A 26,273-nucleotide genomic window follows, 5' to 3' on the forward strand; every position below is an offset into this window, starting at 1 on the left:
TGCTAGTTGACAGAACGTAGAAACGAGGTACCAATAGTGTGATCTGATGACTGGATTTGATAGCAAATAGCCTAAATTCTCAGAAGTATAAGATCGATAAAGGACTTACCTGAGTTGTCCCTTCCTTAAAGCCATCTCCTACTTCTAACTTTTGAACCGCTTCAGAAAAGGCCTCAGCAAATTTATCATAGATACCTGTTGAAAAGATATAACATGTTATGTTAATACTGGATGCAAGATCCAGGAGGGGTGTGTCGAGTATCCCAATACTTACCATCTTGCACAAGTACTCTGTTCGCACAAACACATGTCTGACCACTATTCCTAAATTTTGCTGCAAGCTGCAATCACAGATCAAATAGGTAAACAATATTTTATGGTATTGGCAATCCCTATAGAGCTCGGAAAGGTGGAGCCTGGACGTAATTAACCAGATAAAAAGTAAGACATATCTCATATGGAAAAGAACCAGGATATTGTCATTTCCGAGTAATTTTTCCAGATGGATCAACATTTTGCATCTTTTATAGAAATCAATGCCCTAACAGTCTAACACGCATGACCAACACTTACCGTTCCCTTTACCGCTACATCCAGGTCTGCATCATCAAATACTATGGAGGGTGCGTTGCCGCCAAGTTCTAGAGAAACCTACACAAGAAAAAAAGAAGAGGTACCAGTGATATATGATCTGGAGAATATATTTTTAAATAGCATGATATCCTTGCTTAAGCATACCTTCTTGACAGTAGGTGCAGCAGCTGCCATCAACTTCTTGCCAACGGCTGTTGATCCTGTGAATGTGATTTTCCTCACCTAAGTAGCACGAGAAACAAACCAGTCAATTGGTAAGGTAACTTACCATGAATCACTACTAATGGCATATATATACAAATAACAGCAACAAAGATAATTAGAGAAACCTGTGGACTTGTAAGTAAAGCATCCCCAATTTCAGGAGCATTTCCCATGACTACATTAAGTGCACCCTGTTGAAAATACCATTCAAATGAATCATGAAATGTTACAAATACAAAAAACAGGAAAATTCCAAAGAGATGGTCTGGCCAGACAGTTCAATAGCACAAAAGACACATTGTTAAAAACTAGCCTTCAAGCCACACAATCATACATCAACGGGTCATAAATCAGATTAGGAGCCACATTGACAAAAATAGAAACGCTAGGTCAAATCAAATCACATGTTAAAACGGAAGACAACATTTTCAAACTTAACAAAATATCAGGTCAGCTCCCTGACATTAGGAAATCAAACTTGAGGAGACCAGATAGCTGGTTAATTAGACATATAAATTACCGGAGGAACTCCAGCTTGAAGTGCAAGTTCAGCTGCAGCAAGAGCTGTTAGGGGAGTAAGTTCAGATGGTTTAACAACCACCGTGCATCCAGAAGCAAGAGCAGGGCCAACCTGCAATACCATCAACCATCCACATAAACTTAATGAAAAAAAGTTCTACATAATGTACTGGGATAGTATATTAGAATAAGATTAAATAAAATGGTAAAACTAGCAAGACCTTCCGAGTAATCATGGCTAAGGGAAAGTTCCAAGGGGTAATTGCGCCAACAACACCAATAGGCTGCATAGAAAATCAAGAGATTCTAGCAATTGAGGCGTATACTAAACATGTGATATAATAAATACAGCCACATGACACGGAAAAGGAGTACATTAGGAATCTCCACATATGAAAGGGAATTCGCAAAACAAGATTAAGGTTCTCCAAGTTCTCATTTTATATAGCATTGCTACAGAACTTGGACAATTTCAAAAAAAATGTGAAGGTGGGGGGGGGAGGGGAGGGAATGCAAAGTAAAGTCACAGATTTCCAAGCCCAGATTGCCTGGCAAATAACATCTCTACTTACACACTTCCAAGTTAAGCTAAGGGTGCAGAATAGTGTCACTCACAAATAAAAGCTGCATATATAGAATTTAGAAGCAAGAATCGGCAAACCTGTTTTAGAACTAATAACCGGCGATCAGACAAATTAGGAGGAATTATATCACCATATACACGTTTTGCCTCCTCCGCATAGTACTCAATAAAACTTGCCCCATACGCGACCTGCAAACTAAATTACAGAATCATATATCGCTTTTAAGAAACGATTGCAACACTTGAGACAAGCCCAAACAGCACATTCAATGTTCTCAACTACAAACTGAATCATCTACCTCTCCTATGGCCTCCTTTAGTGGTTTTCCTTGCTCCAAAGTTATAAGTTGTCCAAGTTCTTCCTTGTGTGCAATAAGGAGGTCNCACTTCCAAGTTAATCTAAGGGTGCAGAATAGTGTCACTCACAAATAAAAGCTGCATATATAGAATTTAGAAGCAAGAATCGGCAAACCTGTTTTAGAACTAATAACCGGCGATCAGACAAATTAGGAGGAATTATATCACCATATACACGTTTTGCCTCCTCGGCATAGTACTCAATAAAACTTGCCCCATACGCGACCTGCAAACTAAATTACAGAATCATATATTGCTTTTAAGAAACGATTGCAACACTTGAGACAGGCCCAAACAGCACATTCAATGTTCTCAACTACAAACTAAATCATCTACCTCTCCTACGGCCTCCTTTAGCGGTTTTCCTTGCTCCAAAGTTATAAGTTGTCCAAGTTCTTCCTTGTGTGCAATCAGGAGGTCATACCTGTGTTTGGAGAAACAAAGTCGAAACCCCATTGAAATTATACCATATAAGCAAGCTTCAAGCAAGATACCATATCTTGAAAAAGCCTTGAATCTCTACATATTCTAATTTCATGAGCAGTTGACATCCATGGAAAACATTCCCGCATAGTGATCTTAGTCTGACCTTATAACCCTACAACATCCCCACCCACACTATACAATATGTATAAGAGTATGCATTGCTATGGGAATAAAAGTTTGTACCATCTCCGTAAAACTTTACTCCTCTCTCCAGCAGTCAATCTGCTCCAAGCTGAATGTGATAACATGTAAGAGAATTACAGAAAATTAAGTATTTTATCCCTCCCCAGCACATAGTTCAGCGACCATCAAACACTGAGCAGAGACAGAACAGTTATAGGTATTATTAAGAGGAGAAGCCTAGGGTGACATACATGTAAATGCTTCGTAAGAAGAAGCAATAGCGTCATTGGTCTCTTTTGTTCCCATACATGCAACATCAGCAACAATTCCACCGGTCGCTGGATTGTTAACCTGTCAAGAAGAAGAAGTTAGAAGATGTCAACAGAAAGCAATACAAAATCAAGAGAGGGAGAGAGTAAGAGGCAGACCTTGATTGTCTTCTTGTCATAGGAGTCAATCCACCTGCCTCCTATTAGACCTTGTGTACGTAACAGACCAGAGCTCCTGAGCTTCTCAGAAACGCTTTGTGCGTCGGTACTCATCTGATAATCAATTCAATTGACACGAGTATCATAAACTATTTCGAAACACATCGGAGCGGTGCGGTCCACCATGAGACTTACAAGATCGAGAAAAAATTGAATTCAGAGATATATAACCATTGTTCTGATATTGACATCAATCGGAAGAATCCACGAGAGTCGTTAATATTGGATATTACAAAAAGAAGAAACGATAGAGAGAAGATTTTTTAACCTGGCGACGACACTGAGAAGAAACAAGGAGGAGGGAAGTATGTGACGAGGAGACAAGCTTTCGACAACCGCCGATGGCTACACGCGCTGCTGCTCCGATTACCATCACCACGATACGGTTGATTCAATCGAACGAAAAAGACTTAGTGTGAGATTTAGAAGCTAAGCAACGAAATCAAATTGAGACAGGTGAACGAAGAATATATGAGTAAAATAAATATCTTCTTCTCCGGTCTCTCCACCTGGGAGGTCTTGAGATGAGAGTGTGATTAAAAAAAAGGAATAAAATCATAAAAAAAAAATGGAAAGTCAAAAAATGACAGGTGGGTTATTTTGACCAGCTTTCGGTTGGAATAAATTAATTAATGACGTGTAATACACGTGGCAATTTAACCGTATTTTCCGGGTTTGTTCGAAAAACTTCCGTTTTTTTTTGTTTTCTCTACACAAAATTCTCGTTAAAAAAAAAAAAAACTTTAGGTTTCCTTATATATTTGATTTGATGTATATACAATTTCCTTAATTTAATAATAGATGGATCTTTCCCTCCCATGTTAACAGCAGCATTTGTCACGTCCTCTTTTTTTTTTCTTCTTCTTTTTGCCTTTCTCAGAGTTTTGCTTCTTCATCTAAAAGATCTATCAATCTTTCCCGAAGTAGATATAGATGTTCTCTCTCCCTCTATCTCTCTCGTGACCCAAACCTAACATTCTTCTTACCCTCTCTCGAGTAAAGAGATCTGTTATCGCCGTCGTTACGATTTAGAATCGCCACACAAATTTTTTGATCTCTCCTTCGATTTCTTCGGTAATGAGTTCCACCGCGGTATCTTCCACCGTCGGAGGAGGCGGATCGGGTGAGCCTTCTTCCGGTGTGAGGAGAACATCTAAGCGACCAAAATGTGATCTTTCTATCTTTTATCCCCTCACAATTTTTTCTTGATTTTTTGGTCGATCCATCTTTGTTTTGTCGATCGTCTCGTCTTTTTTCTTTTTCTTTCTTTATCACCAGTTGATGCAAAATTTCTTGTTTATCTCCCGAGAACGGTTAGATAGTTACGTGATTCTTTGTTTGTGGTGTTGTTGTGCCTCGATCACCATCTCTTTTAATTTGCATGTTTCGTATATCATTGGCACATATCTTTTGATTTGTAATATGCATTCTTGTATAGTTTGTATATTCTAGTTTTGATTCTTCTTCTATAGACGGAGAAGAGAGGTTCATCAGCTAGGTTGTTGGATTTTTGATGTTACATATGTTGGATTCTTATGTTCGAAAACTTTACCATCAGTACTCATAAATACAAAACAAATCGTAGATATACATATAGTAGGTTTCGTTCGATTCTCTGTTATTAAGAAACTTTTTTTTCTAAATTCCCTTTTACCAGATTCTAAGTTTACTCAGCAGGAGCTTCCAGCGTGCAAGCCAATTCTTACTCCAAGATGGGTAAAGTTCCATCACGGTTTTGTCACTTTCTTAAGCGGCACAAGTGCAATGATACAAGGTTTGTAAATAATGTTACTTCTTTTTCTGTTTTCTTATTGTTCATCGCCATTTACAGGTAATCCTAACATTTCTAGTCGCTGGGGTTGTCTTCATTCCCCTTGGAGTCATCTGCTTATTTGCTTCTCAAGGAGTATGTATGCTTTATCCAAATGTTTTCTCTGTTTTTTCTTTTTTCTAATGTTTGTTTTGCCAGCTTCGGTTTTGCGGTTTATTGAGGATTCGTTTCATTACTCTTGAAGGTCGTCGAGATTGTTGATCGATATGACACAGACTGCATTCCACCATCGTCTAGAAACAACATGGTCGCTTACATACAGGGTGAAAGAGAGAAGATATGTAACAGAACAATAACGGTAGATATATCTTCTTCCACGGCAATTTAGTGCCTTCCTATGATCGATTGAGTATACATATATTGTAGATGTTCCTTTTAAGTATGACACTTTCTAAAGCCTTTTTGTTTTTCTTTTCCAGGTGACAAAAGCTATGAAGCGTCCTGTCTATGTTTACTACCAACTTGAGAATTTCTACCAAAACCATAGACGGTACGGTACTTCTTTGCCTTATTTGCTTAGTAACTCTCTTTCAAGTACTAGTAATTTTCCTTATTTGCACCTCAAGTAATAGTTTCAGTTACTACTCTGTTGATTATGTGTGTTAGATATGTGAAAAGTCGAAACGATGCACAGCTAAGAAATCCAAGAGACGAGCATGATGTGAAGACCTGTGCACCTGAGGATAACGTGGGTGGGGAACCAATTGTTCCATGTGGTCTTGTTGCTTGGAGTTTGTTCAACGATACTTATACCTTTTCAAGAAACAGCCAACAACTTCCTGTGAATAAGAAAGGCATCTCATGGAAGAGTGACAGAGAAAACAAGTTTGGGAAAAATGTCTTCCCTAAAAACTTTCAGACAGGAGCGCCTATAGGCGGTGGAAAACTCGATACTAATAAATCGGTAACAAAGCCTCCAATATATATCAGTAAATTTAGATTCATTTCTAATGTTGGATGTTAACAAGTGTAATTCTTCTGTTGGATATATATATAGTTGAGTGAGCAAGAAGACCTCATAGTCTGGATGCGAACGGCAGCTTTGCCAACATTTAGGAAGCTGTATGGGAAGATTGAGACGGACCTAAACGCGGGTGATACGATAGTGGTGATGTTGAAGAACAACTACAACACGTACAGCTTCAATGGGCAGAAGAAGCTAGTGCTATCAACAACTAGCTGGCTCGGTGGAAGGAACGATTTCCTAGGGATTGCTTATCTGACAGTAGGCAGCATTTGCTTGTTCTTGGCAGTTACATTCGCCGTATTGTATCTAGTTAAGCCAAGGTACGTTAGCACCCTTGTCCTACTCAAGGTCTACTTTATTTTGTTACGGAACGGTAGTATATTTTATACGTCGTTGGGCTAGTGCCTAGTGAGATTATGGAATTCATCATTTTTAGAATGTGTACTAGTGAAATGAAATTGGGTTTCGTTTTCAGGCAACTGGGAGATCCCTCGTACCTTTCGTGGAACAGAAGTGCTGGAGGTTTACAATAACAGAGTTGCTCAGGGCAATCAGGCGTGATCCCCTCCATAGTCAAACGACCTAGTTTTGTTTGACCTAACAAAAGAGAAAGAGAAAATATAGTCCGTTTTATATGATTTGATATTGTTGAAAACAAACGTTTTTTTTTTCTTTTTTTTTTGGGTCATGTCGTTGTTAAGATACTGGACAGTAAATGGTGTTTAGAAAAAAATAATGTAAATGAATTTAGTTCGAAGTTGCATTAACCAGAGAATTTTGTTTAGTCTTTAAGCTTTAACGATTTGATATGTTGTTGTAGTTTCGTGGTGATTGCTTTAACGATCAATTTACTTGTAATAATTTAATAAACTAGTAGTATTTGTCGAGTCGACGATATATATCTACGGTCCACATGTCAGGTCGGTATCTAATCTACACTAGTAGAATTTATTTCCTCTTTCTGATTATCCTTTATCTCGTAATCTAATCTACTTTTGTATATTAGTAATGACTTTCGTAATAATCTTTTCGTATTAAATTAGATTGATTTCCAGATATTTTCCGGTGGTCAAGGCTGCTAATTCGTCGGAAGTGTATTTTGTTTTTTTTTTCTTGTAGCTTTCATTTAATTTACTTAATTTCACGATTTGGGAATTGACTCCTCTCACTGTGGTTGTTGTTGTTGTTGTTGTTGATGATGATGACTTCTCATCAGTTCTCTCAGCAGGTTGTTAAGCCTACCACGCTGTTTCGTTTGCTTCTGGTTTCTCCATGTCTATCCGCTCCTCCGGTTGTTCATCTCCGATCTCAGGTGACTGACTGTACTCTCTCTCAATCTCTTTATTATCCGCTTGCATGTTTCGTGGATATTAATACTCGAGTTTTGTTCTTCGGGATAAATTAGAGATTGAAGTAAACAGACATCATTCTGTAGTTTTAAAGCTACTGTGCGCCGAATTGTCCCGCAATAGAATTCTGTTTGATTTGATTCTCTCTTGTTGTGTGGCAGCTACTTCGGCAAAGAGATGGGAAGCAGTACAAAAGACAAGATCTAACAATGTGGTAAGTAAACTTTTTTTACAGCTGAATATAAAGGATAATTCTGGTTTTAGACCAACTAATATTCTTAAAACTATTCAGAGCTTTGAGCAAACAAAGGAAAAGATTAGGAAGATGTTAGATAAAGTGGAGCTCTCTGTTTCGGCGTATGATACTAGTTGGGTAGCAATGGTTCCATCACCTAGTAGTTCCCAGAATGCTCCACTTTTCCCACAGTGTGTGAAGTGGTTATTGGAAAATCAACATGAAGATGGATCTTGGGGACTTGATGATAACCATGACCATCAATCTCTTAAGAAGGATGTGTTGTCGTCTACTCTAGCTAGTATCCTTGCGTTAAAGAAGTGGGGAACTGGTGAAAGACAAATAATCAAGGGTCAGTTTCTTTTTTCTGTTTGTTACTAGCTATCTGACTTTTGGGAGATTCATGGAATGATGAGTTTCAAATCCAGGTCTTCAGTTTATTGAGCTGAACTCTGCATCAGTCTCTGATGAAACCATACAGAAACCAGCAGGATTTGATATTATATTTCCTGGGATGATTGAGTATGCTAAAGATTTGAACCTTGTGATTCCATTGGGCTCAGAAATCGTGGATGCCATGATGCTGAAACGAGATTTGGATCTTAGAAGGTAATATGTATACTCCTGGTCTTTTATTAGCAACTCAGACGAAACTGAATTATTTCCATGTACACAAGTCTTCATTTCAGCAACTTTTGTTTATTTAATATTTGATGACTGATAGTGAAAGATTTTCAAAGGGAAGAGAAGCATATCTGGCCTATGTTTTAGAGGGAACAAGAAAGTTAAAAGATTGGAATCTGATCGTTAAACACCAAAGGAAAAATGGGTCACTGTTTGATTCTCCAGCCACAACAGCAGCTGCATTTACTCAGTTTGGAAATGATGGTTGTCTCCGTTATCTCTCTTTTCTCCTTCAGAGATTTGAGGCTGCAGGTACATCTATCTACATGGCTATCATTTCCGTTGTATCTAAAGAGTTCCACTGCTAATAAGTTTGCTTATCATTCAGTTCCCACAGTTTATCCATCTGATCAATATGCACGCCTTAGTATAATCGACACTCTTGAAAGCTTAGGAATTGATAGGGATTTCAAAAACGAAATCAAAAGCCTATTGGATGAAACCTATAGGTATATTGAAACTTGTTATTATGGTTTTTTAGTTTAAGGGTAGCTTTATTTAATATATTTATGATTTTTGGAAACTATCATTGACCAATAAACAGATACTGGCTGCGTGGGANAAACCAGCAGGATTTGATATTATATTTCCTGGGATGATTGAGTATGCTAAAGATTTGAACCTTGTGATTCCATTGGGCTCAGAAATCGTGGATGCCATGATGCTGAAACGAGATTTGGATCTTAGAAGGTAATATGTATACTCCTGGTCTTTTATTAGCAACTCAGACGAAACTGAATTATTTCCATGTACACAAGTCTTCATTTCAGCAACTTTTGTTTATTTAATATTTGATGACTGATAGTGAAAGATTTTCAAAGGGAAGAGAAGCATATCTGGCCTATGTTTTAGAGGGAACAAGAAAGTTAAAAGATTGGAATCTGATCGTTAAACACCAAAGGAAAAATGGGTCACTGTTTGATTCTCCAGCCACAACAGCAGCTGCATTTACTCAGTTTGGAAATGATGGTTGTCTCCGTTATCTCTCTTTTCTCCTTCAGAGATTTGAGGCTGCAGGTACATCTATCTACATGGCTATCATTTCCGTTGTATCTAAAGAGTTCCACTGCTAATAAGTTTGCTTATCATTCAGTTCCCACAGTTTATCCATCTGATCAATATGCACGCCTTAGTATAATCGACACTCTTGAAAGCTTAGGAATTGATAGGGATTTCAAAAACGAAATCAAAAGCCTATTGGATGAAACCTATAGGTATATTGAAACTTGTTATTATGGTTTTTTAGTTTAAGGGTAGCTTTATTTAATATATTTATGATTTTTGGAAACTATCATTGACCAATAAACAGATACTGGCTGCGTGGGAATGAAGAAATATGTTTGGACTTGACCACTTGTGCTTTGGCTTTCCGATTATTGCTTGCTCATGGCTATGATGTGTCTTACGGTGAAATGACCTCTTTCTTTCGGATGCATATAGCCTAGGTTTGAGTTATGTGCATGTCCGTGTTAAGCTGATACGCTGTGTTTGTTGCAGATCCTCTAAAACCATTTGCAGAAGAATCTGGTTTCTCTGATACTTTGGAAGGATATCTTAAGGATACGTTTTCTGTGTTAGAATTATTTAAGGCTGCCCAAAGTTATCCACATGAGTCAGCTTTGAAGAAGCAGTGTTCTTGGACTAAACAATATCTAGAGATGGAATTGTCTAACTGGCTTAAGACCTCTGTTCGAGATAAATACCTCAAGAAAGAGGTACATAATCTCATTTACTTATCTATCTTCCTGTGAGAGCTTTCTGAGAAACTTATCTTTTTCAGGTTGAGGATGCTCTTGGTTTTCCCTCCTATGCAAGCCTAGAAAGATTAGATCACAGGAGAAAACTGCTCAATGGTTGCGCTGTCGAAAACACCAGAGTCACAAAAACCTCATATCGGTAAAAACTTTAGTTCATTCCTTTGTAGCTTGTGTTCTTTGTCGACCATATGTTTTGGCACACTCAGTTTCCATTAAACGACATTCTAATAAGGACATCAACTATCATTCTTGATTTCTTCTGTGTTCTAGTTTGCACAATATATGCAGCTCTGATATCCTGAAGTTAGCTGTGGATGACTTCAATTTCTGCCAGTCCATACACCGGGAAGAAATGGAACATCTTGATAGGTGCACTCCCAGCTAAGCTTTTCATTCATTTAACCTTCTTGCATAAGCTAACTAGTTTTACTTATATAACCACACACTTGAACGAGTTCACGTCATGGCTTCAGGTGCTACTTTTATTTGTTATATCGTCACAAATTAGCATATTCATTTGTCTATAATGCTGCTCACCAACTTGCAGGTGGATTGTGGAGAATAGATTGCAGGAACTGAGATTTGCTAGACAGAAGCTGGCTTACTGTTATTTTTCTGGGGCTGCAACTTTATTTTCTCCAGAACTATCTGATGCCCGTATATCTTGGGCCAAAGGTGGAGTACTTACAACGGTTGTAGATGACTTCTTTGATGTTGGAGGGTCCAAAGAAGAACTGGAAAACCTCATACACTTGGTCGAAAAGTATATTGATTTGTCTCTTTCTTTCAAAGCTCTTCCTCTGCTTGTTCCCTCATAAAAGCATAATTATTCTTCCTTTACAAATTTCAGGTGGGATTTGAACGGTGTTCCTGAGTACCGCTCGGAACATGTTGAGATCATATTCTCAGTTCTAAGGGATACAATTCTTGAAACAGGAGACAAAGGATTCACCTATCAAGGACGCACTGTGACACACCACATTGTGAAAATTGTTAAGTATCAATAATCCCACGCAATTATATTATCTGTTATCATATCCTAACAAATCTTCTGAACATAGTTAATTGGTACGATATCGGATGCAGTGGTTGGATTTGCTCAAGTCTATGTTGAGAGAAGTCGAGTGGTCTAGTAACAAGTCAACACCAAGCTTGGAGAATTACATGAAAAATGCGTACATATCATTTGCATTAGGACCAATTATCCTCCCAGCTATTTATCTGATCGGACCACCACTTTCAGAGAAGACGGTGGATAGCCACCAATATAATCAGCTCTACAAGCTCGTGAGCACCATGGGCCGTCTTCTAAATGACATACAAGGATTTAAGGTAAGACTCTTCCAAAGATTATAGACTTTGAACTACAATGTACAGTTGAAAGATGGCAAAGACGTCTAAATCCAACATGATAATGGTAATTAACTAACTTCTGCTCATAGATTTAGGATTAAGTATCCCTTTCGATGTTTTCTTGCAGAGAGAAAGCAAGGAGGGGAAGCTGAATGCGGTTTCATTGCACATGAAACAGGAGAGAGAAAGTTGCAGCAAAGACGAGATCATTGAATCGATGAAAGGTTTAGCAGAGAGAAAGAGGGAAGAGTTGCATAAGCTAGTTTTAGAGGAGAAGGGAAGTGTGGTTCCAAGGGAATGCAAAGAAGCGTTCTTGAAGATGAGCAAAGTATTGAACTTATTTTACAAAAAGGATGATGGATTCACATCACATAATCTGATGAGTGTTGTTAAATCTGTGATCTACGAGCCAATTACCTTGCAGGACGAATCTTTAACTTGATCTGGCAGGTCAAAAATAAGACTTTTGTCTTCTTTTTAGTTGCTACAGAGCAACTAAGAGGAAATACCAAGGCTGACTATTTTCGTTGAGTTCTTTTAATAAACTAATAAGTATAGCGAGTTCTTTTTATAGATTTTCAACAAATCATCTTATAACTTTGTCTCCTCCTAACATCCATTTTTCTCTATGTGATGTTAATAAATAAAAACATATAAGAAAAATAACACGAAACATGATATAAGAAAAACTCAAACAAAATCCTCAAATTTTGGCCAAAGCTTAAAATGGTTTCTTTTCATAAGAAACCAGCCCGTGAACTCCTCCTTCGACCTGTGCTGCACCAGTTCGAGCCTGTCACAAAACCAAAACAGCATCAGCAATATTGTCACTAAATTAGAAGGTTTTTGGGAATTAAAATCGAGACAAGAAGTTTCATTTACCTCGAGCCTAAGGATGTTTGATCTCAGCAGATCATGAGCGGATTGCAAGGAAGAAGCACCAAGGTCTTGGAAACCTTGTTTCACGGCGTGCATTGTGTAAGGTATCAGCTTCAACACTGAGCCTTTATCTGCGACTGCTCCAACCACTCCTTGAGCAATCTTAAGTTTTGTTTTATCTCCTAAGTATCTTTGGTCACTTCCTTTTGTCATTGCTTCTAGCGATCCCATTCCACGGTACTTCTTGACCCTCTTACCGTTCTATCATTACCAAAAACAATCAAAACAAACAGCGTTTCAAAAAGAGTGTTAGTTAAACCGGAAGAAGATGTGACTATTACCTTATACTCATAAGCCCCGGGAGCCTCAGTGCTTCCGGCCAAGAAGCTTCCCATCATAACAGTTGATGCTCCGAGGACGAGAGCTTTTACAATGTGACCTGAATTTGAGATACCACCATCCGCTATAACTGGAATCCCACTCTGAGCAGCGATCGAACAAACCTTGTACACAGCAGTAGCCTAAGATGTCCAAATCACAAAAAAAAGGAAGGAATCTGTTAAGTTACACAATTCACAGAGTTTAACACCTTCTAGAAGAATCAAACAGTTAGCATTCAGAGTAGTTTTTCATTTACCTGTCCACGGCCAACCGCACAAACCTCTTGTGTGGTACATATCGAACCAGACCCCATACCAACTCTCAATCCATCAACTCCAGCTTGGATCAAATTCTGTGCCTGGTACATTGTCACAACATTGCCACCAATCACATCCAATTCAGGGTAGGTATTTTTCACATACTTGATCATCTCAAGCTGGTAAATAGAGTTCCCTTGAGAACTATCCAACACAACGGCATTGACCCCAGCCTTAACCAAATGCTCCAGCCTCTCCTTATCAGATTCCCTCGTCCCTATAGCCGCACCAACCATCCACTCACCGTCTGGACCCACGGTCCCTGGCCCTGACTTGGGATATCCTTGAACCCTCTGTATATCGTCTTTGGTCACCACGTTCACAGTCTCACCATCCCTTTCAAGAACCACAAAGCCCTTTTGCTTATCCTCTAGTAAAAACTCAATCTTTTCAAGATCAATGTCCCATGGTACAACAAAGTCGCTGCTGTCACAGCTCTTCATGTAATCGTAAATCTTCATCTCTCTCTGTTCGTAATTCATTCTCGTCCACTGCGATTTCGATACATAGCCTAACAGTTTCGGAGTCGTCATTGTTCCTGGATTATATCAAATCAAAAACACACACTTGGATTCACCATCATTACACTCAAATCTATTGAACTAGTTCAAAATCCTTAAAAGACAGTGATAGATTCCTGGAAAACGAATATGAATCTGACCTGTTTGCGTGACAAAGACGAAGGAAGAAGGACCAAAGGCATCCAGAGAAGTAATCTCGTACTCAGGGAACTTCACACCGGCGTCGGAAGCAATGGGATGTTTGAGGGACTTGGCTTGGCGTATAATGGATGCCTGAGCGGCGATGTCACAGTTGTAGTGAACGATTCCAATCCCACCAAGGGAAGCCATTGCAGCAGCCATGTGAGACTCAGAGACAGTATCCATCGGGGACGAAACGCAAGGTATAGATAGGGGCACGCGCCGGCTAAAGCGCGTGGATAGAGAGACGGCGTCGGTGGAGAAATCGATGTAGTGGGGGAGAAAGATGACGTCATCGTATGTGTAAGAGTATCCCTGAGCGAAGAGCTTATCAGCCGGGAATCCATCTTCGAATCTCGACATGGCCGGAGGAAAAAAAAAAGAGAGGCGAAGAGTGTTGTTGTAAATTAGGGTTTAAGGCAAAGGGTTTTTGGGAAGACGACAAATTCTCTAAGTATTGAATTGATCGAAGTCGTTTGGAGCGTTGTTCCGACTTGTGTTGTGTCTTGTGTTTGAGAGAGACGAGAGTATAGTTTCCTTATATATAGTGGGAATTTACTGATTGATATGNTTTTTTTTTTTTTTTTTTTTTTTTCTTTTTTCAATTTTTGTCTATTTTCCATCTTCTTCCTTTTCTTGCTAGATTCGTTTTGTTTCTTCTATCTTTCCTTTTTCTGGTTTTTTTAATAGTTTACCACTTTTTCACAAATCCTCTATAGAGCTCTGTTCATCTTTTATTAAAATATCTTTAAATTTTCTACTTAATTATATTAGCATACTATTATTTTTTTAAAACTAACAATTAACTAAATAATAATTAGATATGTCATCGTATCTCACACAAATTTATATAACACATATTAAAACTAATTAAATAATTGCATGCTATTCTAAGACAAAATTTCACAATAAATTACTTATAAATATATAAGTCAAAATTATATTAATTTTATATTGATTACCAATATAAGTAAAATATTTTAAAAAAGCTAAAAATCAATATAAGTAAAAAATTCTTTTGGCTGAATTTTGTTATAAGTAAAATATTCTAAAAAGGTTATAAACATATCAATTAATATAAAGTTAATAAAAATAAATAACATGTAACTTATTAACAAAATCATATAAAAACATGTTCTTTTTTTTATGTTAGTACTATTACCATAATAATTTAAATAACAAACTTTCAGTAGTTATTATAATTGATTATGAAAAGAAGTATATTACCCTTGAATTATCTCCAACTCATTAAAAGAAATTTAATCTCCAGTAAATATAGATTTATAAATATTTATAAATAAATATAAAAATGACAACAAATTAAGGGATATCATGATGTGTAATTATTTATGTATATCTAAGTATGTAAATTAATTAATCTCAACATTTAGTGTCATTATTCATTAAAAATTAAAATATTGATAACCGAATAGGAATATACATTCTAATTATACATTCATCTATGTGATATTAAAAAAGAATGAGATAATAACCCTTAACTTTATAAATAAAGTTAGTACCCCAAAAAAAACATAATATATTTAAAATGAGTGATTATTAGATTATGCAAAATTGTTATAGTTACTCGATTAACCATAAATATCAATTTGATTTTTAAAGCACACAAAAATACATATTGCCATAAATTGTAACATTTTATAAATATTTTCTTTACTACATTCATATATTTCACGGGTGAAATATATTCTTATACGAATACGTTGATTTTGGAATTTCATTAATATATTCATAATGGTTTTTTTGGTAATAATCCGTCATTTATAGAAATATTAACAAACCGACTAACTCAAAAGATTTAAATAGTCTAATCAAAAATATTAAATCAATAAATTAGATTATCTTCAGAAAAATTAGTTTAGAATCTGACTGTTACTAACATATAATAAAATTAAATAATTAAACTACCGAGTAATTTAGTATATGTGGTTATGGTTATATAAGAAACATGCAAAATTGTTATGATTACAAAATAAAACATAAGAGATATGAATTTGTTTTTAAAACCACACAAAAAGACATGTTGCAATAAATAGTAAAATATTATCAATATTTTCTCTACCATAAAATCTCTTACACATTCAAAGATTTCACGGGTGAAACATATTTTTTACACGAAAATATATAGCTTTGAATAAATAAATAAAAACTTTAGTTACATATTATGTTTGACACAAACAGATATTGGTTGTAGGATAATAATTTTACTTATAATAATTTTCTTTAAATCGATTTATCTCGCACAATGTGCGGGTTGTTACCTAGTTTGTTTTATTTTGGTTCCACCTTTTTGCTTGGAATTAAATTTTAATTATATCTTGAGACTGTTCGTATTCGTTTATCAACTGCAGTTGTGATTCTTTTGAGTATTTACTGAATGCTAATCAAATTGCAAAAGGTAAGCAGTGTATTCACGTGTCTGACATAATGATAAATGTGATTATAGACCGGAGTAAATGATTTTTCTATAAGAAAAAGATATGGTGATGAGAATGTGTATATTACTTTATTTCAAAGCTACAATATCATTGTGGGGGTAAAGGAATCTGTGTATAAATAAAGATTTTTTTAGTGATAGAAGTTTAGTAGATGCAACGTACTACAAACAACTCTAGAAGACCTAATTCCATTAGCAAAAGCAATATACCAATTTAGCATAAGATTTATAGTGTATAGTTTATATGCCATTCCAAAGTAAATTAAGCTTTAATGGGTTACAACTTACAACTTACAACTTACAAGTGAGAGACCCACCTAGCTAACGTGTTATATCAAAATTTTATTTGATATTATTCGTAATCCAACAAAAGGTGAAAACTTAAAAGTGAGAGATGTCTTTGTCTTCATGCATCAGAAGAAATCAAAATGGCACCCGTTAAAGCCTGTCAAAAATTAAATGAATATCAATATTTCCCTATAAGTAAAAAGCAAAAGGAGTAATAACTTTAATCGTATGTAATTCACTTACTTGGATCAACGGTGACAAGCATGCCTGTGCCGCCGAACGTGCAGGAGCCACCGGTACCTTTGGTCCGTTGCCAATAGCTATTGAAGGCGAACGAAGCATGGGCCCATAACGTATTAGGCTTAAAACAAGGCCCATTGGGCTGAATTGAATGACAATCAGCTCCAGACCCACATGCAAAGTTCATGGCTTCTAGAATAATTGGGTCAGGGACCGATGGCTTAGCCACGCACCAGTAAGCCGAGGTTGGATTCGCGCTCGGTGACGGTGGCCCCATAGGCGGCGGATAGACGATCGGAGGAAGAAACCCAGATGATGGACTTGGAATTGATCCGGTAGGAGTTGGAATACCGCCGGATGGAGTAGGAGTGTCCGTCGGGGTCGATGGGCTCGGCTCAGAGTAAGGTGGACCTGAAATAGGACCTGGTGGTCCTGGTGTAAATCCAGTTTCGGGAGGGTTGGGAACTGTTTCTGGCGGGTTTGGAATGGATGATTCAGGCGGGTTTGGGACGGTAACGGGTGGGTTCGTGTTAGATGACGAGTCGGGTGGGTTTGGATTAGAGGATGACTCTGGTGGGTTTGGGACGGTAACAGGTGGGTTCGGGTTAGAGGATGACTCTGGTGGGTTTGGGTTAGATGATGATTCGGGTGGGTTTGGGTTAGATGATGATTCGGGTGGGTTTGGGTTTGAGTTTGGATTAGAGGATGAATCGGGTGGGTTAGGTAATGTGATCGGGCCAGGAGGTGGAGTAAGACCAGGAGCAGAGGAGGTAAGAGGTGTGTCCGGGGGACTAACGCAAAAAGGAGGGGCATTGCTGGGAACTGAAAGTGGAGGAAGTGAAACATAGGGAGGTAGAGTGAGAGTTGTGCTAACACCGTAAGGTTGAGTGTTCGAGGACGAGGAGTAGTCTAAAGGCTGAGCAAGATTGAGCTGTGTCATCATTTTCTCTAACAATGATGTGTGTTTTACTGCTTTGATCATCACCTGCTTTGGTTCTCTCTTAATCCCCACTTGTCTTCTTGCATCTACTACTAGGACATAAGAAAATCACAATCATAATCAAATGCTTATAGAGATAGAGATGGATAGAGAGAAATAGATAGAGAAAAAGGGTTTACCGCAATGAGTGAAGAAATTGGCTGTGATAATTACACAGAGGAGAAGACAAATGGTTGCCAAGGCTCTATTTGATTCCATGGTTTTTAAGATGAAGACCAAAGAGAAGCTAAATCTTCAAAACTAAACCCAATTTAGCTACACTTTCAATAGAAGAAACAGAACCAAAAGAAAGCTTGAATATTTGTCTCTTCCCTCCCTCTCTTTCTATATATATCTTGTGTGTGTGTGTGTGTGTCATGTGCATGTGTAGAAAACTAAAACAAAACAAAAAAAACTCAGGAAGAATCATGCAAGGCAACCTATGGAAGGATATAAGGTTCTGTTCTGTTTCTTGTAAAGATTCGCACTTTAGTTGCTCACTTTAACTACAGACAATGTGTAAATTCATACCATATATAATTATTTTTGACATCATTAGTACTATCTAAAATGTGTTTTATAGTACAATGATTATACACATATGTTTGCCAATGGGGCATATATGCTTGCTTGACATTGTAAAATAATCAAAGAGGAAAGTTGTTTAAAACTTTTGCTTGCTTTGTACTCAAACAAAGCTCTTTTAGGTTTATCTTTTTCTTGACTACATCCATTTACATAAGCTTCACACATTCTCCTCAGATTCTTCTCTCTCTGGACTTAAGGATTGGCAAAATATAACAATTAAGAAACAAATTCTTCTTTCTGTGTTCATAGAAATTAAATCTAATTTCGGGTTCTTTTATCTACCTAAATGCAAATATCACTTAAAAATGTTGTTGTCTAGAGATTCATATATTTAAATGCTCGGATGATTTTGTAAGTTTTATCATAAAAAAAAATAAATTTTTTTTTTTGACATACTCCATCCGAGTTTGAGTCTAAACCACTTATATTTTGGGTTTTGTGAAATCGCCACAAGTATTATGGGACAAACTTAGAACCAAAATTTAATGGTTATAGGGAAGCTAAACATTTTAGTAAATTTGACTTTGAAAAAAATAAGAACTTAAATTATTGGATTAAAATATTAAAATATTAAAATTAAATTTGTAATAAAAACCTGTAATAGGCTAATTTGCTAAGTAATATCCATATCGGGAAAACCCCTGACTGCTTCTAAAGCCTCTCTCTCTCTGGTTTTAGGGTTTAAGCCGACGAGGAGACGGAAAAAATCGCCATCTCTGGAGATCAGGTTAGGATTGATCGATTCCTAAAACTTCAATTTTTTGGCATTAGAATACATTTTCTACATCTTCTGATGATCCGTGGAAGAACCGCGAAAGTAATTCCCAGAAATGTCATTTTCACGGTTAGTAGGAGGAGTACCATTTCTGAGTCTCCTTTGCTTTCTCCCAGTCCTAAATTAGCCGGTAGTTACTTCTTCAACATCCGATTATTGAGCTATTTCGCGCTTAGAAACGGCTTTTCTCCCGATTGTTCTGTACCCAGAGACCCTGATTTCGCTGGATTGGCTAAACCAAGTCGGAGTATTGTCAGGAGATTCTGCGGTGAGAAGGGCGCAAGTAGTGAATCTAGTGGCTGGACTGAGGAGGTAGAGTATTTAGATGAGTCGGGTAGTGTATTACACAGCGGTAAAGGAATAAGATCAGTAGAGCCAGGGCTTGATGACCATGTAATGGTTGGTGGGTTGAAGAAGCCTTACATGAATGCTTCCGCTGTTGCAAAGATTGTTGAAGTTGTGCAGAGGTGGAAATGGGGACCTGAGTTGGAGACTCAGTTGGACAAACTCCAGTTTGTGCCCAATATGGTTCATATTACGCAGTCTCTGAAGATTGTTAAAGAGGTTGATGCCGGGATGAGTTTGTTCAGATGGGCTAAGAAGCAGCCTTGGTATCTGCCTTCCGATGAATGTTATGTCGTCTTGTTTGATGGGTTGAACCAGGGCAGAGATTTTGTTGGGATTCAGTCTTTGTTTGAGGAGATGGTTCAAGACTCCAGTAGTCACGGTGATTTGTCGCTTAGTGCCTATAACCAAGTGATTCAGTATCTGGCTAAAGCTGAGAAATTGGAGGTCGCTTTTTGTTGTTTCAAAAAGGCTCAAGAGTCGGGATGCAAAATTGATACGCAGACGTATAATAATCTAATGATGTTGTTTCTGAACAAGGGTCTGCCGTATAAGGCATTTGAGATTTATGAGAGCATGGAGAAAACTGATAGTTTGTTGGATGTGTCAACTTATGAGCTGATCATTCCAAGCTTGGCCAAATCTGGCCGTCTTGATGCAGCTTTCAAGCTTTTTCAGCAGATGAAAGAAAGGAAACTCCGACCGAGCTTTAGTGTGTTTTCTTCACTTGTTGATTCAATGGGGAAAGCTGGTCGGTTGGACACATCGATGAAGGTTTACATGGAAATGCAGGGATTTGGCCATAGGCCATCGGCAACTATGTTTGTTTCCTTGATTGATTCATATGCTAAAGCCGGCAAGCTAGATACTGCTCTTAGGCTTTGGGATGAGATGAAGAAGTCAGGGTTCAGGCCTAACTTTGGATTGTACACAATGATCATTGAATCTCATGCAAAATCAGGAAAGCTTCAAGTAGCAATGTCGGTTTTCAAAGATATGGAGAAAGCTGGGTTTTTACCAACACCATCCACATATTCGTGTCTATTAGAGATGCATGCTGGATCTGGGCAAGTAGACTCTGCAATGAAGATCTATAACTCCATGACTAATGCTGGGTTAAGGCCTGGCCTTAGCAGTTATATTTCCCTTCTTACACTTCTAGCCAACAAAAGACTCGTTGATGTTGCTGGGAAGATACTACTTGAGATGAAAGCAATGGGGTATTCTGTAGATGTCTGTGCTAGCGATGTTCTGATGATATATATCAAAGATGCTTCTGTTGATCTTGCTTTGAAATGGCTTAGGTTCATGGGTTCATCAGGAATCAAAACAAACAATTTCATCATCAGGCAGTTATTTGAGTCATGCATGAAAATTGGTTTATACGATTCAGCTAGACCTTTGCTCGAGACACTTGTGCATTCTGCTGGAAAAGTTGACTTGGTGCTCTACACTTCGATTCTTGCTCACCTAGTCCGATGCCAAGACGAAGATAAAGAGAGACAATTGATGTCAATTCTCAGCGCTACCAAGCATAAAGCTCACGCTTTTATGTGTGGTCTCTTCACAGGTCCAGAACAGAGGAAACAACCAGTTCTAACGTTTGTCAGGGAGTTTTACCAAGGGATTGATTACGAACTCGAAGAAGGAGCTGCTAGATACTTTGTGAATGTCCTTCTCAACTACCTAGTTTTGATGGGTCAGATAAACAGAGCTCGATGTGTCTGGAAAGTAGCCTACGAGAACAAACTCTTCCCAAAGGCCATCGTCTTTGACCAACACATTGCTTGGTCTCTCGATGTGAGAAACTTATCGGTTGGAGCCGCGCTCATAGCCGTGGTTCACACTCTCCACAGGTTCAGAAAACGAATGCTTTACTACGGTGTAGTCCCGAGACGTATAAAGCTAGTCACAGGACCGACACTGAAGATTGTAGTAGCTCAGATGCTGAGCTCTGTTGAGTCGCCTTTTGAGGTTAGCAAGGTCGTGTTGAGGGCACCTGGCGATTTGGTCATGGAATGGTTCAAGAAACCGATCGTGCAACAGTTTCTTCTGAATGAGATACCGTCTCGATCTGATATATTGATGCATAAGCTGAACGTGATGTTCCCAAGCTCCGCACCTGAGCTTAGATCTATGTCACTTCCCAAACCACTCATGTCGTCGAAAGCGTTCTAAAAGAGGACATAAACAAAAGTCATTAGTTTGTGAATGACACTCGTTTTCTATGTTGAATTATGTTTCGAATATCTCTCATTGTTTAATACTTGTCTGAAAATATAATGGAAATTATATTTACGCCTTCAGATTTACCATTTTTGTTCGATTAAAAATTGGAAAAGTACTAAAAAAAGGAAAGTTCTGTCGTTTTTTGATAGGAAAAAGTGAACTGTAGCAAAATCATAATGTCCTTATCCTGGATAGGAATTATTAATATCTGTCCGTGTATCCAAACACAGTCTCTAAAAATCGATAAAGCTCTCCAATTTGGCACGCGCGAGATCTCACTTCCCTTCTTCACTCACTCTGCAACTTCGAGATCAAGTTAAAGAGGTCAGATTCCTTTACCCCCTCCACTCTCTGATTCGCTTCGTCGCAGATCCGTGTATGGTAAGAATTAGGGTTTTCCTGATCTTTTGGATTCTGATTCAGATTTTCGCGAAGGTTTTGAATTCCGGATATAAGAATGGCGGCATCATCACCATTGTACAATCAACTCAAGGTTTGTGTTTCGCCTTTTTGTTTCCAGAGCGTTGATGAGTATTCATCGAGATTGATGTTAGTGCGTATATCAACTGTGTGTGTAGGCTGCTGAACCATTCTTTTTGTTGGCTGGTCCAAATGTGATCGAATCCGAGGAACATATTCTTCGAATGGCAAAACACATCAAAGACATTGCCACAAAGTATGATTCCTAGTACTCTTTATTACTTGAAGCTTTTATGTGTCTTTCTTGCATCATTAGTTCCTTTTTTCAAGTTCCTTATGCCACTTTTGTGTTTTGTTGTATGTGAATGGTATAGAGTTGGGTTGCCCCTTGTTTTCAAGTCAAGTTTTGATAAAGCTAACAGAACTTCTTCAAAGTCATTCCGAGGTCCTGGCATGGCGGAGGGTCTGAAGGTATATTCCCCTGTTTACCTGTAATCACTCTTTCTATGTCCTTGGGGTGTCCATTTATAATAGATAATTTGGTTTTTGGGACTGTTGATTTGAGAACTTTTGACAGAGTTTTGATGTTAAATGGATCTTATGTATGTAAACTAATTTTAAGTTCTTCTAGGACCTGATGGCAGAAACTGCATTAATTTTCGTCTTGGATGCTACCAATTACTTGAACGTGAAATTGCTGTAATTTTCTATTTATATCTGAACAAGAATACTGATGGTCACATTTATGGTTCTCCAACGCAGATTCTTGAGAAGGTGAAAGTTGCATATGACCTACCAATAGTAACTGATGTTCACGAATCAAGCCAGGTATTAAAAAACGTATTCACATTAGAGAACTGAGATTTAGCAAGTCTTTGGTACCTTCTCATGTGTTATTTATTTTCTTAGTGTGAAGCAGTCGGCAAGGTTGCAGATATAATTCAGATTCCAGCATTCTTATGTCGCCAGGCGAGACTCTAAACCATATTTTCCTCAAAGCTTCTATTTGTAGCTTTCAAAGTTTCAATCTTGGATTGATATCTGTTATATCGTTGATGATTAAAGCCGTTAATTGTAATTCCAGACAGATCTTCTGGTTGCAGCAGCACAAACTGGGAAAATTATCAATATTAAGAAAGGACAATTCTGTGCTCCTTCTGTGAGTTCTTTCTTCTAAGGTATTTCAAGTTGGAAAATATTTTTTTCCGGAATATTTTTGATGACTGGGTATATGTATGCTAAGGTCATGGAAAATTCAGCCGAGAAGATCAGACTGGCTGGGAATCCAAATGTGATGGTTTGTGAAAGAGGAACCATGTTTGGATACAGTAAGTTATCATCTTCTTTTCAAAAACCGAATGCCGGAAGCTGGCTTTAGGATGATCTTTGTGTCCATGGAATTTAGCAGTGTAGATAAACAAATAGGCATTCTCAAATCTCATGCAATCTCTCGGAACTTATAAAAACTGGATTGCTGAATAATATACATCAAAGGGTGCTTAAACAATTCTTTGGCCTGCCTTTACTATTGGCTGTCTGATAGTCTGTTTTGTTTTGATTATCAGATGATTTGATAGTAGATCCAAGAAACTTTGAGTGGATGAGGGAAGCTAATTGTCCTGTTGTATGTATCTTGCTTCATCTTTTCTTTTTCATATTTCCTATTCTGCCTTATGTTCTTTGTTTGTTAAATTACAATCTATCGTACACGTTTCAATTCTTGGCAGGTCGCTGATATAACCCATTCACTACAACAACCTGCAGGCAAGAAGGTATTGTCCTTTTTGAAAAGAATCTTTTGTTTTTTTTAAGCCAGCAAATGACGAACAATGCATTCTTGTGTAGTTGGATGGTGGTGGTGTTGCTAGTGGAGGCCTTCGCGAGTTAATACCATGCATTGCAAGAACAGCTGTAGCAGTTGGCGTCGATGGAATTTTCATGGAGGTAGGATATCTTGTTGATACCACTTAGGCAATACCACATCCTTTTAGACATTTTATCAAGTTCATTGGATTATTGGTCATGTACTCGTGAATTCATTGTTCCAACTTGATTATGATCAGGTTCATGATGATCCTCTAAGTGCTCCAGTTGATGGTCCAACTCAATGGGTGAGTTTAATGTGCTTACTTAATGAATACAGAAGTGTCCATCTCTTTCTTGCAATGTTGTGAACATTCTTGTGTGTTTCTATTGTCAAAGCCTTTGCGTCATCTAGAAGAACTCCTGGAAGAGCTCATCGCGATTGCTGTAAGCCTTTTCAATCCATGGATAATTGCTTTTTGGTTCCCATTGTTGATCCGTTGACAATGGCAAGATCTTGACTCTTGAATTTTTTGGCAGAGGGTCACAAAAGGGAAACAGCGTTTCCAAATCGATCTCACACCCTACCATGATTAAGATCAAAGTCATAGAGGTGAGTGACCCAAATGGGCATATATGATAGAATTCCCACGCAAAGCTGTTTATGATCTTCTCACTGTCGGTGGGAGACTAGTTGAGAAAAAAGTGTGAACTTCTACAGAATAGCCATGTTGATGCATCATCTGAAGAAGTGACACTTGTATTATTCTTATATAGCTATTTTGCCTTATTCATTTGCCTGAAACTTTTTAGGTCCACTCTCTTTCATTTGGGTCCCCATTAAGTCCTGGAGATTATCTTAGTCAGTGATGAGCCTTTGTTTCGGTTTGCTCCGGACTTTTACAATATTCTTTAGTTGAATGTTCTCATTCGTTTCCACATCAGTATATATCACTATGACTTGATGTACAGGATTTTTTTGATAGAAAATCATAAGCAAAACTAGTAAAGATAAAAAATTATTTTCAAAATGAATGATTCACGCATGGTTGGCCAAATGGTCGTGTGCTCGTGCCCACTGAATCCAAACGAACTTTTGATCTTTTAGAGATTTTCGTCACCACTAACGTCACAAAATTGCGTTGTCCAATGTTTAGTTAGGTGGGGTTTGCACTGTTTTTGTCTTTTTAAATATCTATACTATTAATTGGGAAGCACACTTAGGGATAAAATAAAAACAAAAAACCATGTATGACATACAAACTATATAACAGAATATCTTCTCCCTATTGCTTTACGATCTTCACCATTCTAATTGATTGCTCACCTGCATCTTGCAGGGGAGAGTAGCTTAAGGGAGCAATATTTCTATTCTGCACCCCTCCTGACAAAAAGGTAAAGTCCTGGCTTATGATACGTTTTAGGTGTGGTTTCTGTGTGCTGATGTGTATGATCAACTGCATGATAGAGTTAGTTTCTTTTTAATTAGTTCATATGGGTGACTTCGAATCTGCATCAAAACTCATGTATATGTTTTATATATATGGCTTCTTTGGATTCACCCTAAGTTATCCACCTACTTAGATATTCCCTTTACGACTTAACCTCGATCGTAAGTACAAAACATCAATGTGTTATATATAACATAACAACTGTAATGAATTCTGTTTACATTCAATAGGCAAGTTGTATAAGCTCATAGGTACACAGAGTGTTCTTGGTTTCCCTACCCACTTTGATATCTGAAAACCTAAGTCAACAACATCTACTCATATGCATATTCCTGCATACATAGATATATATGTATATGTTCTTCAATGCAACAGTACATATATATATATATATACACCTGAGTGTGACCTAATGGCATTATGTGCATGCGGCGAAATGGTCTTGCACAAGTATTTGCTCTTCTTGCTTGTCTAATGTCCTTTGCACTGCTTTATAGAACTCAATCCAAGAAGATGAATATGAATCCACGGTGCCAAACATGAAAGTTGGATTGGGACTTGCAGGGCAGGCAGTGACCATATCCAAAACAGAAGTGGCAGGTTTGAGCTGGTGAGGGAAGTTGAAGGCCAAGTTATCGACTTTATGCTCATAGATTTTGCCATTCCGATCGAGTTTATAGCGAGAAGTACCCTGAAACTCTCCCTTTGCCTCCCACGGAACTCTAGGTACACCTTTAAGATTCCACCTGATGAGAATCATGTTCTCTGATGGTTGCCAAACCCTGAAGATCTCAAGTGAGATATCTCTGAAGAGAATCTTCCCATGAAACCTGAGTGCCCAGAAGATCAATTTGTAGTTCTCAATCCCAGAGAATGTGTTCATTGGATCCAC

At 37.8% G+C, this 26,273-nt stretch overlaps 8 protein-coding genes across 12 annotated transcripts in view; 4 read left to right on the plus strand and 4 right to left on the minus strand.

Moving 5' to 3' along the window:
- Positions 1–3,877, minus strand: part of LOC104703296 (succinate-semialdehyde dehydrogenase, mitochondrial-like) — a gene marked incomplete in the record, with an annotated part of 6,710 nt that extends 2,833 nt beyond the window's left edge. Inside the window, 13 exon segments of the mRNA XM_019227998.1 lie at positions 110–195; positions 275–341; positions 574–651; positions 739–816; positions 924–989; positions 1,319–1,429; positions 1,539–1,601; positions 2,373–2,483; positions 2,594–2,681; positions 2,927–2,975; positions 3,118–3,217; positions 3,295–3,408; positions 3,623–3,877. Coding sequence (XP_019083543.1) covers positions 110–195; positions 275–341; positions 574–651; positions 739–816; positions 924–989; positions 1,319–1,429; positions 1,539–1,601; positions 2,373–2,483; positions 2,594–2,681; positions 2,927–2,975; positions 3,118–3,217; positions 3,295–3,408; positions 3,623–3,727 — 1,116 coding nt within the window.
- LOC104703297 (ALA-interacting subunit 5) lies at positions 4,180–6,936 on the plus strand. The gene is made up of 8 exons (XM_010419305.2): positions 4,180–4,522; positions 5,012–5,070; positions 5,186–5,260; positions 5,370–5,483; positions 5,605–5,675; positions 5,792–6,089; positions 6,183–6,472; positions 6,628–6,936. The coding sequence occupies exons 1-8, from the start codon at positions 4,432–4,434 to the stop codon at positions 6,683–6,685; spliced, it is 1,056 nt and encodes a 351-aa protein (XP_010417607.1). The 5' UTR covers positions 4,180–4,431; the 3' UTR covers positions 6,686–6,936.
- On the plus strand, positions 7,089–12,099 carry LOC104703299 (ent-kaur-16-ene synthase, chloroplastic-like). 2 transcript variants are annotated; one of them, XM_019227999.1, is made up of 16 exons: positions 7,089–7,246; positions 7,369–7,464; positions 7,663–7,715; positions 7,794–8,088; positions 8,165–8,269; positions 9,035–9,110; positions 9,226–9,437; positions 9,514–9,634; positions 9,730–9,827; positions 9,918–10,135; positions 10,201–10,316; positions 10,448–10,546; positions 10,725–10,940; positions 11,028–11,169; positions 11,264–11,509; positions 11,658–12,099. In XM_019227999.1, the coding sequence occupies exons 2-16, from the start codon at positions 7,425–7,427 to the stop codon at positions 11,970–11,972; spliced, it is 2,352 nt and encodes a 783-aa protein (XP_019083544.1). In that variant the 5' UTR covers positions 7,089–7,246; positions 7,369–7,424; the 3' UTR covers positions 11,973–12,099. The 2 variants fall into 2 exon arrangements, with proteins under 2 accessions (XP_019083544.1, XP_019083545.1); XM_019228000.1 differs by lacking the exons at positions 9,035–9,110; positions 9,226–9,437; positions 9,514–9,634 and adding exons at positions 8,461–8,672; positions 8,749–8,869 and having other exon boundaries at positions 8,165–8,345.
- Positions 12,084–14,328, minus strand: LOC104703298 (inosine-5'-monophosphate dehydrogenase 1-like). The gene is made up of 5 exons (XM_010419306.2): positions 13,769–14,328; positions 13,047–13,645; positions 12,751–12,930; positions 12,413–12,670; positions 12,084–12,323 (listed from the first exon to the last, which is right to left on the minus strand). The coding sequence occupies exons 1-5, from the start codon at positions 14,169–14,171 to the stop codon at positions 12,252–12,254; spliced, it is 1,512 nt and encodes a 503-aa protein (XP_010417608.1). The 5' UTR covers positions 14,172–14,328; the 3' UTR covers positions 12,084–12,251.
- LOC104703300 (leucine-rich repeat extensin-like protein 5) lies at positions 16,471–18,432 on the minus strand. Its single transcript, XM_010419308.1, has 3 exons — positions 17,911–18,432; positions 16,795–17,820; positions 16,471–16,708 (listed from the first exon to the last, which is right to left on the minus strand). Exons 1-3 carry the CDS (start codon positions 17,987–17,989, stop codon positions 16,677–16,679), a joined length of 1,137 nt encoding a protein of 378 aa, XP_010417610.1. The 5' UTR covers positions 17,990–18,432; the 3' UTR covers positions 16,471–16,676.
- LOC104703301 (pentatricopeptide repeat-containing protein At1g79490, mitochondrial) lies at positions 18,996–21,784 on the plus strand. The gene has a single exon (XM_010419309.2). The coding sequence runs from the start codon at positions 19,152–19,154 to the stop codon at positions 21,654–21,656; it is 2,505 nt and encodes an 834-aa protein (XP_010417611.1). The 5' UTR covers positions 18,996–19,151; the 3' UTR covers positions 21,657–21,784.
- Positions 21,925–25,966, plus strand: LOC104752387 (2-dehydro-3-deoxyphosphooctonate aldolase 1). Of its 2 annotated transcripts, XR_002032857.1 has the most exons (16): positions 21,926–22,031; positions 22,131–22,200; positions 22,286–22,383; positions 22,502–22,598; positions 22,890–22,955; positions 23,037–23,096; positions 23,212–23,286; positions 23,371–23,455; positions 23,693–23,751; positions 23,855–23,899; positions 23,973–24,071; positions 24,191–24,238; positions 24,330–24,377; positions 24,471–24,543; positions 25,271–25,325; positions 25,879–25,966. XR_002032857.1 is itself a non-coding variant. In XM_019228001.1 (15 exons), the coding sequence occupies exons 2-14, from the start codon at positions 22,165–22,167 to the stop codon at positions 24,525–24,527; spliced, it is 873 nt and encodes a 290-aa protein (XP_019083546.1). In that variant the 5' UTR covers positions 21,925–22,031; positions 22,131–22,164; the 3' UTR covers positions 24,528–24,543; positions 24,744–24,829. The 2 variants fall into 2 exon arrangements, 1 of the variants encoding a protein (XP_019083546.1); XM_019228001.1 differs by lacking the exons at positions 25,271–25,325; positions 25,879–25,966 and adding an exon at positions 24,744–24,829 and having other exon boundaries at positions 21,925–22,031.
- Positions 25,544–26,273, minus strand: part of LOC104703302 — a 2,359-nt gene continuing 1,629 nt past the window's right edge. Inside the window, exon 3 of one of the 3 annotated variants that reach the window (XM_010419311.2) lies at positions 25,544–26,127. In XM_010419311.2, the coding sequence (XP_010417613.1) occupies positions 25,800–26,127 (328 nt within the window). In that variant the 3' untranslated portion in view covers positions 25,544–25,799. Of the gene's footprint in view, positions 26,257–26,273 lie in introns of all 3 variants that reach the window. The other 2 variants (XM_010419310.2, XM_019228002.1) reach the window with 2 other exon arrangements.

The sequence above is a fragment of the Camelina sativa genome, chromosome 7 (assembly GCF_000633955.1).
Source record: "Camelina sativa cultivar DH55 chromosome 7, Cs, whole genome shotgun sequence".
Lineage (NCBI taxonomy): Eukaryota > Viridiplantae > Streptophyta > Magnoliopsida > Brassicales > Brassicaceae > Camelina > Camelina sativa.